The following is a 12,564-nucleotide window of genomic DNA, read 5'->3' on the forward strand; positions in this document are numbered from 1 at the left end:
CAGGATTTTTATGAGTTATGATGTGCAAACTTTTCTCAAGGAAGTGAAGAGTCTAAGAAGACAGTTTCTCCTTCCATGACCTGGTGGCCTGGAGCCAAGACAGGACTTGTGGATCAGTTTCTACAGTCAGAGGATAATGTATGTAAATGCTATTTTTATCAGATAGCAGACACTACTTTTCCTGAGAGGTGTGAGAAACTGTCTTTAATCATATAAGTTAGTTCAAAACCCAGTAGCGATTTCATTTTCGCAGAAGACAGAGGTGTTGGGGTGGGAAAGGCACTTTAGTTTCAGCGCTGCAGCTACTGAGACAGGCTGGGACGCGGGACCTGGGACGCTTTGCTGCAGCGTTTGCACCTGGACAAACATTTCCTGGAGCAACAGAATACAAAGAAACTATAAGAGACTAAAAATAACTGCACACATTAGCAGTCCAGGCAAATCATGAACAGTAAGATACAAAAAGGCCAAAACCCAACCGCCACTTCTGAGGTGCCAGGAGCAAAAGCAGGGTACCAGGCATGATCTCTGCACATGGCACCACCAAGGGGGGTGTGGGCAGACCCCCTAAGGTATCCCTGGGCCTGACCCCCGGATCCTCCCCTACCCTTGCTCCATTTAAGGGACCAGCTCAGCTCACGCCCTGTATTCCCCACCCTCTCCACCCCAGCCTGAGCAGCAAGGGAACCTGTTACTTGTTTTGCTCTCTGGTGCTGCAGCACACGTGTCCCAGTATACCCTTGCCTGAATTCCTCATCAGGCCTCTTACCGATTTCTGTTGATTAAAAAGTCCAAGGACCCTGGTTGGTAACACTACCACATGGAAAAGCTGGGACTCTTCACTGATCTAAGACCTAAGGACGTTTGAAAGGAACTTGCCATCTCCTAAACCTGCTTTTTTCCCTCTTGTGATTTTCCTTTGTTCGCGTCATCAAGATTTCCCCAGACTCCTTGCCTCAGTATTTTTGTCTCTCTTTTGGCCCCTGCTTTTTTTTTTTTTTTTTTTAGCCAAATCATGGTGATCTTATCTTAATACTGGTTCTCAAATTTCTATCTTCCTATTTATTTCCCCTCCAGGTCTCATTCCCTTTAACTTGGACTACTTCAGTAGGTTTCTAACTGGCATTTTTGCATCAAGTTTTTTTTCCATCCCCAATCCATTCTATAAAAGGCGATTATTTTTTTAAAGCACACTTCTGGACATGTCCTACTCCTGCTCATAACTTGTGGTGACTCCCCACGGAGTAGACAATGAAGTCCGCATAGTAACGTGGCGTTCAAACACTGCCACAATCTGACCCCACTTATCTCTATTATAATAAATAACCAGTTATTTCCTGAATGTAACATGCACTTTCCAGCTCTGCTCACACTCATTGCTTTGTCTGCATTCACCTTTCCCTGAATCTCCACTCATAAAATTCCTACAAGGCCAACGCAAATACCATCTCCTTAATTGGAAGTAATTCCTTTTCTTGATATTTATGCCACAAGTTGTCATTGTTTTACAGCATAGCTTCTATTCAAATGTCATCCATCTTTTTTTTTAATTGAAGTATAGCTGACTTACAATGTTTTGTTAGTTTCTGGTGTACAGCATAGTGATTCAGCCATACATGTGTGTATATATATACACACGCTCTTTTTCATACTCTTTTCCATTAGAGGTTATTAAAGATATTGAATATAATTCCCTGTGCTATACAGTAGGACCTTGTTGTTTATCAAATGTCATCAATCTTAAGCCCTTCTCTGACTACCTGTCCCCCTTAACACCCTCCCATGTCGTCCCTTCTCTACTTTTTAAGACTTTTTCACCACCTAGTATAGTTTATATTTACTTGCTAGTGCTTATGATTTTGTCTCCCCTCACAACTAGAAGGTAAGCTCTGTAAGGGGACATACTTTGTACTTTTTTTTTTGTTTTTGGAGGTGGCGGAGGTAATTAGGTTTATTTATTATGTTTTTAGAGAGGTACTGGGGACTGAACCTAGGACCTCGTACATGCTAAGCATGCGCTTTACCACTTGAGCTATACCGTCCCCCTCTTCTTCTTGTTCATTATCATGCATCCAGCGTTTACCAGAGTGCACACAGCGATGCTCAGTGACTTGCTGAATGCATGAGCGCTCGTATAACATTCCTCCCCACGTGTGTGCCTCTCCTGTCACACTGCTCTTCTTGTGTTCCAGATCCCGCTTCATGTGTCATCCTCCCTTAAAATGCCAAAGGGTCATTCTCAACTCACCCCTCTCTCGCAACCACCCAGTATCAGGTTGATAATTTTAAAAACATCACTCCTGCGGCAGAAGATCAACGAATAACCACCCTTGAAGATGTGGGAGGCTATAGTGACAATTCATATAATTTATATGAGGGGAAAGACCTAAAAGAAGGGTGGCATTGATGGAAATGTGAAGAGGGACATGGGAGTTATTTAAAGGTTCCAACTGGCCGGACCCAGGACAGGGAAGCTAGCAGGAGTAGCTAACTTTAATCAGAGTGGGAAGCGCACGGGGAAGAACACGGGAGGCTGTGAGACGCAGCCCGTGGGGGACAGTAGCTCGATAAACCCTCTCGCTTCCCGCTCAGCCTAGTCCGGTGGCGCGTTCCTGCCATTCGCCTCACTTTGTCTTCGTCTTCCTGGTGTAACCGTGCTGAGGATCCGCACGCTTGAGGCTCCTTTTCCCGTCTGCCTTCTAAGTGTGGTGCGGGGGCATGTCTCACGCTTACAGGGAAAGCCGTCCCCGTAAGTTCACGGTCTGCAGCCTTAGGGACGCCCTCAGCAGTGAAGACCCACACTTCTCAGGGAGCGTTTGCTCCTCCTAATTTCCAGAGGAGCCCTTTTACAGAGTCACCCTTCGCGGCAAGCCCCTAAGGCAGCCCTCTCGGTCCCTTCTTCTTTGCTTCTCAAAGAAAGGCGCCAACCACCTCAAATTCTTTCCTGCTCACCCACCTCCTCGTCATCTGCGCGCGCCTGCCTCCTTCCCTGCGTGGGAGGGGGCGGTCCCTCCTCCTGCCACGCTCCCATTCCTCTTACCTCCTTAGGGACTTTGATTTTTCTCCTATGTCTTCAACTCCCAGTCTCCATCATCGCTTTCTTCCTGGCACTCAGACATACTCACCCCTCCCAGCTTGTGAACTCTTTCTTTAGTTCTCCTTTAGCAGCTTCCACCCTCCCCAATCCCACTTCTCACTCGGCAACTAAGAATCTTGAGTCTATGCTTGGCTCATTTCCCTCCCCTCCCACTCACTTCCCAACTCATAGAAACTGCATTCGGATCCCCTAACTTTATAGAAACTGCTCTATGATCTACTAATTGCTAAATTTAATGACCACTTCTTGTCTAATCTCACATGATCTCTTTGTGGCATTTTATACTGTTGCCACCTTTTTCTCCAAGTTTTACTCACTTACCAACGCTATGAAAACTCTCAAATCTCTCTCCCCATTCATTCTTAGCATCATGTGCTGGTTTTTCTTTTTCTAGTGCAAGTATTATTATCTTCCCAAAAAATAATACCTTTGTGGGGAGAGTATAGCTCAAGTGGTAGAGATCACAAGCTTGGCACACATGAGGTCCTGGGTTCAATCGCCAGTACCTCCTCCAAGAATAAATAAATAAATAAATAAATAAACCTAATCACCTCCTCCCACCAAAACAAAATAATTAATTAATTAACTTTTAATTAACTTAGGACAAATAACAGAAGAGTAAACTTCTCTTACTTGTGGAGATGTGAAATCATGGGCTTCATGACAATAATACAGCTCAGAATAAGAATCAATATAATTGTAGGAGCATGTATTTAGTACATGCCCCAACTTCACTTACTGCTGAATTTAAGATATAAGAGCCCTCTGAGAGATCACAGAAAAACAGAAAATAACATACAAACATATTAAAGGAAATATGCATACTCAAAAAGGACACACCTGTTTATGGAGCCTACACCAAGAAACAAAGATAATTAGTACCTGCATTTTAATTTTGAAAAACACTGGACAGAGAGAAGATAGACTGATGTTATCATCTCCTCGCTGTTATTATTTTTATTATTTGTACTATCATTTCCAGGTTGGTACATAATAGAGAATGAGCTCTGTGTTCACTGTCCTCTATGACACCGTCTGTGGTATAGAAAATTATCAATAAAATCCTTGAAATAAATTTGGGAAAATCCAAGCCAGTTATGAGAGAGTACTTCACTCCGTTTTTACATTTAGAAGCTCTTGGTACATTGCTTTACAAATTATACAAATATTTTGGTAAACACAGATTTAGAGATTTAAATGACATGTTTTGCCTAAATTTTTTTTTACAGTATGCTTTGAAAGTTCCACTAGTTATTCTAGGGAATAAATGCAATTTGTCATTTATACCCATTTGGAACAGGATATCAAATTAAAATCCAGAACTAAATCATAATCCAGGAAAGACAGCAGAAGACCTTGTAAACTGAAATATATGTGATATTTTCCTGGAAGCAATAACAAGATGTTCTTTGATACATTCATGATCTATCTAACTGCTGAACACCACAATTCACAGTGCATCTAAATTCATTGATAATCTTGTGCTTTGCCTTACAACAATCCTTTATCTGCTCAGTAGAAAAGGATAGGTGATTAGAAAGCCACTCAAGGTCATATCAATGTAAATCATATTCAAGTAAATAATAGTAATATCTTGGGTGAAACATAACCTGTGGGCACTTTGAGGAAAGGTAGACAGACAAAATATGAGCGTTCAAATAATCTGATCAGAAAGTAGTTGTTGATAATTTAATTAAAGGAGAACCGTAAAAAGTGATAATTTACAAGTAGTTTCTGTAGACCTCAATTTATTGAATTGAACTGTTGAACATAATTGAATTCAATCACAGACCACCAGATACAGAATAAGCTGTCATTATTTTGGTCTAAATGAATTTAAGAGTTTGTTAATTACACTTGATTTCTCCTAATGTTAAAGTACATAAGAGAATCCGTTTTACTGAGGTTTAGAAGAACCTAGTGACATACACGATGTACAAATTTAAATGTTTAAATATTTAAATAAGCAAAGACCTCTTGGTGAGACTGTTGCTCTACTAGGTTGTTTACTTCCCCCCTTCTCTTTAGAGCAGGTCTCTTCCAGCCCTTCCTCCTTTATTATGTTCATTCAAATTATAGGATAAAGCATCAGTTCTCAAAGTGTTGTCTATAGACCCTGGTTGGTTGCTAGACCCCTGTTGGTCCCTGGGATGCTGCTTTCTGAAGGTCTTAAGGTCAAAAGTATTTTCATACTAATAGCAAGATATAATTTTCCTTTTTCAAAACCTCGGTAACATTTGCACCAATGGTGCAAAAGCAATGATGCTGGTGACACTGCTGATCCCTTAGCACACATCACAGGGGTGACACCACACCATGGTAGTAGTCTTCATCACCCACACTCATGGTTGAAAAAACAAAAGGCCAGTTTTATTTAAGAATGCCCATTTTGAAGCAATAAAAATGACTCGTTTTAATAAACCTGGAGTCCTGAATACATGTCTTCTTTAAGTCTGTGTGAGAAAGTGGGAAGTCCACATGATGTGCTTCTGCTGCAGGAGGATTTTCTCAAGGGGACGCACTTACCAGCTAAAATAGCCACTTTTCTCATGGAACACCAGAAGGCATAACAGACAAACGGTAGTTGTTCAGAGTGAGGTATTTGACATTTTTTGGGAAAATGAACAGTGTGAGCCCATCTCTTCAATGGAAACAATGGACAGTATTTGTTGATAATGAAAATTTGAGGTTTCAAGTGAAAGTTATTTTGAAAAATTTGTTTCTGTTACTATGAGTTTGACAGCTTCTCAACTTCCTGAAATGAAAAGTGCTATTTTTGTAATTTTTAAAAATAATATATAATTATATGCATCAACATTTGGAAGATCTGTAGAACTTGGTGAACTAATATTGTCCAAATGATCAATGCATAATGTTTCAAAATCATGACTGTGTAAAAACCCCATTCAAGGACAAATGTTGACAACCATTTTAATGTAACAGAGTAAAAAAGTTTATTGAAAAAATTATAGATTCCACATTGCTAGGTTTTAAGAAATTACAATGGTCTGAAAAGGCTAAAATTAAAAAAAAATCCTCCCTTTTTCCCTTCACATCTGTGTCATGCTGGATTTTCTTCATATATTTTAACCCAAACAACGTATCACAACAGATTGAGTGTAGAAACAGATATGAGAATCCACCTTGATCCCATGAAGCTAAATATTAAAATCATTTTCAAAAAATGTAAACCAATGCCACTCTTTTCACTAAATTTCTTTTGGAAAATATTGTTATTCATAAAATATATTTACATTAACCTGTGTTATGTCTAGTTTTATATGTTAACTTGGAGGGTGCTTTTGGATGAGATTAACATCTAATCAATGAACTTTGAGTGAAGCAGGTTGCTCTCCATGAGTGGGTTTCATCCAATCAGTCTAAAGCTTGAATAGAATTAAAGTCAGCCTCCTCCAGCAAGATGGAATTCTCCTGAAGACTGCCTTCAAATTTCATCTGGTCCGTGAAGAACCAGTAGGAATTTAGTCAGAAAGGGCATAGAGGAAATGGTGGGGTAGGGTCTGACAGGTAACATCTGTGAAGGCTGAAGTGACAGAAAACATGGTGCATTAAAGCCACCACAAAAACGTCTGTATGAGGGGAAACCTAGGAGTAGGTTAACACATAATAAAGAAGGAGTTTGGAGTTGTTGAGTTTGGAGATGAAAATGACAGGAAGAATTCTGGACTTTAGACAAAGCAGTCTGACCAGCGAGTGGAGAGGGATTTGACAGGGGGCAAGAACTGAGCTGTTAATCATAGCCCAGGTGAGAGAGAACATAAATTGGGATAGTGGTAACTTGGATGGAGAGACATGGGTGGACTTAAGACTTTTACGTGATAGAATCTCCAGATTTGACACAGAACTGTATGCAGGTAGTGAGGGAGCAGGAGTTAAGGATTATTTTTCTTTTTCTGGCTCAGGCAACTGAGTAGATGGATGAATTCATTCATGTAAACTGGAAACACTGAAAAAGCAGTGGGGAACTATGAGTTCAAGGAACCCTGAGTTGATCAAAGTGGAGTTGTCCAGTAGGTGGCTAGATGTACTGGCTTGTAGCTTAGGACAGGAGTCCAGACTGGAAGTACAGACTTGGGAGTCATCAGCCATAGCTGGCAGTTTAGATCCTTCGGGAAGCTGAGATTGCACAGGGAGTAGAACAAGCCCGAGAAGTCAGTCAGCCTTCCGGTAAGTATTTAATACGAGAACCACTCTTTCATGGCTTCTTCTTTAATCCTTTCTGCGTTATTCTCCGCAACCTGGAGGAAGTGGGGAAGTGGAGATGGACACCGGCATACAGATTTTTTGACAGGTAGGCCCAGGACAGCTGCCGCGGCTGGAACAGGCGACTGAGAGGCTGACGGCGCAGGGCGGCGGGGAGAGTGACCGCTGTTGAGAAGACTCGGGGGTTGTCAACGGTTGGAAAAGCAAGGTCAAGGGCAGTCGCTTCTCTGTGGACGAAATCAGTTCCTGGTTGGATTCGGGGGGATGGGCTGGACCCGAACTTGTTGCCGTGGAGATGGGACGCCTTAAAGCGACTGGCCGAGATCATTCGAAAGGAGCAATACGAGTGAAAGGACTAAGAAGAGATGCTGGGGAGGGTGGTGATCTGGACAGAGACGGGCCGCGGCAAGACGGCGGGACCGGGCGGCTGGTGCCCCGGCTCACCTGCGCACAAAGCGGAACCGGGCGCTCCTCGCCGGAAGCAGAACCTCTGACCCCGGGGCGTTACGCAGCCTCCGCGCCGGAAGAGCGCCCTCTCGGCCGGCTGCGCCCCTGCGCCCCTGTGGGAGGGGCCGCGGGGCCGCGCCGTGGGAGTCGTCAGCAGCGCGGAACTTCCGCGGACGAGTTGCCGAGGGGCGACCTGTGTTGCCGGGAAGGCGGCGGAGAAGGAAGGTCGCGCAACGGGCGTCGCATAGCTGCGGAGGGATCCTGTTTCTGCGCGGCGGAGGGATTTGGCACACGGCGGCTTCCGGCGAGCCCGGCCCGGGAGGAAAAGCCCCGAAGGAAACAATAACAAACGCCTGAGGGAGCGCGTGTGGAGTGGGTGTCGAGCGCTCTCGCCCGAGAAGATGGGCTTCGGCCCTTGTCCGGGCACGTGAGCGCGACCGGCGTCCCCGCCAGCCCTTCTGCACCTGCCCGTGGGCCCGGTGCCGCCATGGCGGGCGTGGGGCCGGGGGGCTACGCGGCGGAGTTCGTGCCGCCCCCGGAGTGCCCGGTGTTCGAGCCCAGCTGGGAGGAGTTCACGGACCCTCTCAGCTTCATCGGCCGCATCCGGCCCCTGGCGGAGAAAACCGGCATCTGCAAGATCCGACCGCCCAAGGTACCGGCGTCGGGTCGGGTCGGGTCGGGTTGGCGAGACTTCCCGGCCCCTCCGTCCTCTGGCGTTTACTCGCCCCGGTTTCTCGGCACCTGGACGCCAGGCTCCTGCCCTGGTTTCTCTCGGGTCTTCCGTGGGCGCTTCGGGACGCGGAAGATGGTGTCCCTGGGCCCTCTCCGCCTAAACTTGGGAGCCGGTACGAGGGGGACGGACGCTGGGCCTGTCTCGGCCCGTGAGGTGTGTCAGGTATCGTGACACGACTCGCGTAGCGCTCTCGTGCCGGTGCGGTGGTGAAGACTGCCGTTCCGCCGGCTGTTTCTTTATCCGAGCCCGTGGGGCTTGACGTCTTAAATATTTGCAGGCCTCATCTCAGGGCTAAGCTTTCTTAAGGGGTAATCTGAGCCCTGGTTATCCCCTCGGATGGTATCATCAGACAAGAACCCCAGACTGATGACTGCTGCGACGAGAAAGCCTGCCTGGGGGAGAAGGAGCAGCGTTTATTTTTTAAATTTAGGGGCTTAGAAAGAATTTGTCAGTAATGGAGGTGGAAGAAAACGTAGAAATTTTTTCATGTGAGGAACCATGAAGCAAAGATTTACGCATCGCAGATATTGCAAATAACTGGGTTTCCCTTGAGGTTAATTATAATCTCCTCTGTCTACGGTAAGGAAAGCAGACACTACCCCTTGTTTGGGGAGAATTACTGCCCCAAGAGGCCGAGGTTTCGCTCAAGGTCAAAAGATTTTTTCTCTACCCCCTAGACCAGTGCTTTCCAGCTCATGTTCCCGGTCTACCTGCACCAGGGTCGGCCGGATGCTTGTTAATAAGCAGATCCCTAGGCCTGATTCCCAGATAGAATCAGTTTCTGGATATGGAAGTTCTAGAATCTCCTTTTCTAGCAAGTAGCTCATGGTTCTTAATGCACATTAAGGTTTGTGAACCGTTGCCTTCGTGCTTCTTAAAGGGACACCTTGCTTTATGTTTTGTCTCCTAGTAATGAAAATAAAATACTGTCCTTTTACCTGTTTTTGCGTTTTAAAAAGCATTTGTATTCGCCACAAACTACCACAGTGGTGTGCAGCACAGTGAATAAAAAGAGCTCAGATAGGAGGGAGGAGGAAGAGCTGACTTAGCATTTATAGCTTGTTTCATTTAATGCTTTCTGAAGCCCGGGTAGGTAAATAAGGTCTCATTTTACAGGTGAGGCCAGTCTGGATGAGTTAAATAACTTACCAGATGTGTGATCTTGGGCAGTGGCAAAGGAGATGTTGAATCCAGATCAGTCTATTTGATTCTAAACCCAGACAGGCTACTCCATTATGCTCAGTGAATCTGAGTAAGATTACAGACTCTCAGTTACAAGCAAAGGATTAACAAATAATTTCTATAATGTGTTGCCATCCTCCAAAAGCTTCACTTAACTCTTTTTCTATGAAGATTACCCAATATTGGCAAAACCTTAAGCACTGAAGTTATTCCTAAACCATATTTTCATCTACTCTATTGCCTTAATGAATTAGAAATTCTCTTCAAGGTTCCCTTTGGTTAAAAAAAGCATTTATAACTTTCTACTACTGAGAAAAAGTTGAAATAATATATTTGTTAACGTGTTTGTGTCACATTATTGTTGAAAGTAAATGTTTACAAGCAGAATTTAGTTTCCGTATTGGTGGATTGCTTTAGTTTCCAAGGTAAGAAAAATTTTTGACTGCTTTTCACATTTTTAAAGAGATTTACTATTATTTGGGGCAAGTCAAACTGTGTTCTCTGAAACTCTACTTGAAATGTGCTCATTTCACTTATACTACATCTCCAATCTGGAAATCGTCATTGTTTTGTGGGTTTGCTTACTTTAAAAAAAAAAAACAAACATTTGGGTACCCGGAAGCTGGGCTTTGAGCAAAACATTTACATAACAGACTTTTAAGTGCTGTGTCTCATTATACGCGAGTGAAAAACATGTTACCCAGTTACATGAGTACTTTTTACTTTTTAGTCTTTAATTTTACCCTTTTTTGTTTTTTTCAAATTCTATTTTCTCTATAATTTGATAGACTTGGATGTTTGTTAGAGGCTGTATTGACATGTAAGCTTTTTGCATCCCACTTGAATTGGGGAAAGCATGATTGGGATGTAAATAATGGGACTTGTGAGGTTCAGGAGGAAGTAGATAATTTTAATGTTAGAATATTAGAGGTAAGTAATTGGAGATAAGTAGTAATACATCCTTTTTTCTAAAAAGATGGTACTTTTTCTGTCTCTACAGTAATGACTTATAAATTGATCTGTTGTCATGATTTGTACAAGTCACAAATTAAGGGAATGAATAAATTAAGGGAATGAATAGTGCATTCCTTGCTTATTAACCAATATGTTAAATTTTTTTTCTATTTAGGATTGGCAGCCTCCGTTTGCGTGTGAAGTAAAAAGCTTCCGTTTCACTCCCAGAGTCCAGCGCCTGAATGAACTTGAGGTGAGTGTTGTTGTATCACCATTTCTGTCTCCTGATCCATTCTTTATGTGAGGGTTCCAGGTAGAGAACTTGGAGAAGCTCATGTTCATGGCTCAGAATTAATGTTAATTGGGACTGAATGGAAGGAAGTTTCTGATTTAAAAAATATTTTTGTTGAAAGTAGTTATTACAGTTTTTCTACTTAACTGGGATTATGGGAAACCATCTCCAGCCATGTTTTTCTAGTGGAAATACCCAGTGGTTAGCTTGAGAGGCCTGGAATTCTTGAGTTCTGTCCTCTTGAGTGCTTATTATTCTACTAAAATTTTTTTATTAATGTTGGAAGATTCTGTATCCTGTAGTCTTTGGAAAATAGTTTCAAAAATTCTTCTGTCAAGAAAAAACCTAGTTCTCAAAGTTTTTTTCCTTTTCTTGGGCTCTAACTGAACTTTTCTAGGTCTCTTAATCTGATTTATTAAGATCTCTATTTAAATATTACTGATCTCTTAAATTTTCTAAGTTGAGGCCTATTTAGATATTGCTGTTGTTCCTGCCTGCCAGACTTTGAGGAGATTCTTCAGTGTAATCAAAAACTTTCAGAGTACAGGGGAGATATCTTAGATTTTAGTATGTCATGCTGAGTCGTTCTTTTTTCTCCCCTGATGCTCCTAAGATATTTATTTTTTTGAGATTTCAATATCTGTTTTTTTACTTTAGTCCCTAGTAATAAGATACTTGATGAAGGATCTTAGTATCAGTGAGGTGGAGAGTTGGTGTACCTGAAGTGTGCGTGTTATCTACAGATGAAATGGCAGGCTTAGAATGTTTAGGAACAGAATAATCTGATATCCTAAATTTTCTGATTAGCTTAATGTTAACTTTAAAAACAAATTGCTTTGGTTGATAAATATGAGACCCTTTCACATATTAAAATAACTTTTTTGGCTTAACAAAATTTAGTAGAAGTATTTTGCTTCTTTTTTATTGACTTATTACAAGATTGGACTCAGCAGTAATGAAGCCTGAATTTCTTTAGAGAAATGACTACCTTTGTTAAGTAAAACTCACTTATTTTCAGCCATAACTTAGTTCTTATTTCTGATTTGTTTATTTTAATAATCTTAGGCAATGACCAGAGTGAGACTGGACTTCTTGGATCAATTAGCAAAATTTTGGGAACTTCAGGGATCTACCCTGAAGATCCCTGTGGTGGAGAGAAAAATCCTGGATCTGTATGCTTTGAGCAAGGTAAGGCTTATGCTTAGTTTAGAAGTTGGAACAGAGACTAGTGAATTTATGAAATTCAGAATTTCAGATACACTTGATGGGAAACATTGCTTCCTAGATAGGATTTGTTTGGCAGCAACGTGCAAGCGTGAGTAAATGGAAATGGTAGATCTCTCACCTTATTTTTAAAACCTATTTCATAAATTTGTTGTGAGATTAATTTTTAGTGACTTAGATCAGTAGGCTGTATCTACACAGTACGCAAAAGAAATGGCACCAACCCGCTAATGCTACCTTGTGTTTGACGTATGATGTCCTGTGTTGAGCTTGCCGTCTTTTTTCCTACTTCTTGGTTGAAAATTTGGTGCATTAAGGAGGTTAGTGTTACTCAGCATCCTCATGTGTGGTACGTATCAGCCACGTTAATACCTGTGCCAGCTCGTGTGCTGTGACTGGTTCCTTGTACCA

At 42.4% G+C, this 12,564-nt stretch overlaps 1 protein-coding gene across 2 annotated transcripts in view; it reads left to right on the forward strand.

The window, feature by feature from the left end:
- The first annotated feature begins 7,647 nt into the window (after positions 1 to 7,647).
- KDM5A (lysine demethylase 5A) overlaps positions 7,648 to 12,564 on the forward strand; it is a 65,634-nt gene continuing 60,717 nt past the window's right edge. Inside the window, exons 1-3 of one of the 2 annotated variants that reach the window (XM_074357721.1) lie at positions 7,648 to 8,420; positions 10,813 to 10,890; positions 11,995 to 12,117. In XM_074357721.1, the coding sequence (XP_074213822.1) occupies positions 8,256 to 8,420; positions 10,813 to 10,890; positions 11,995 to 12,117 (366 nt within the window). In that variant the 5' untranslated portion in view covers positions 7,648 to 8,255. The remainder of the gene's footprint in view (positions 8,421 to 10,812; positions 10,891 to 11,994; positions 12,118 to 12,564) is intronic. The other variant, XM_074357720.1, reaches the window with a different exon arrangement.

Source organism: Camelus bactrianus, chromosome 34 (genome assembly GCF_048773025.1).
Source record: "Camelus bactrianus isolate YW-2024 breed Bactrian camel chromosome 34, ASM4877302v1, whole genome shotgun sequence".
NCBI classification, from domain to species: domain Eukaryota; kingdom Metazoa; phylum Chordata; class Mammalia; order Artiodactyla; family Camelidae; genus Camelus; species Camelus bactrianus.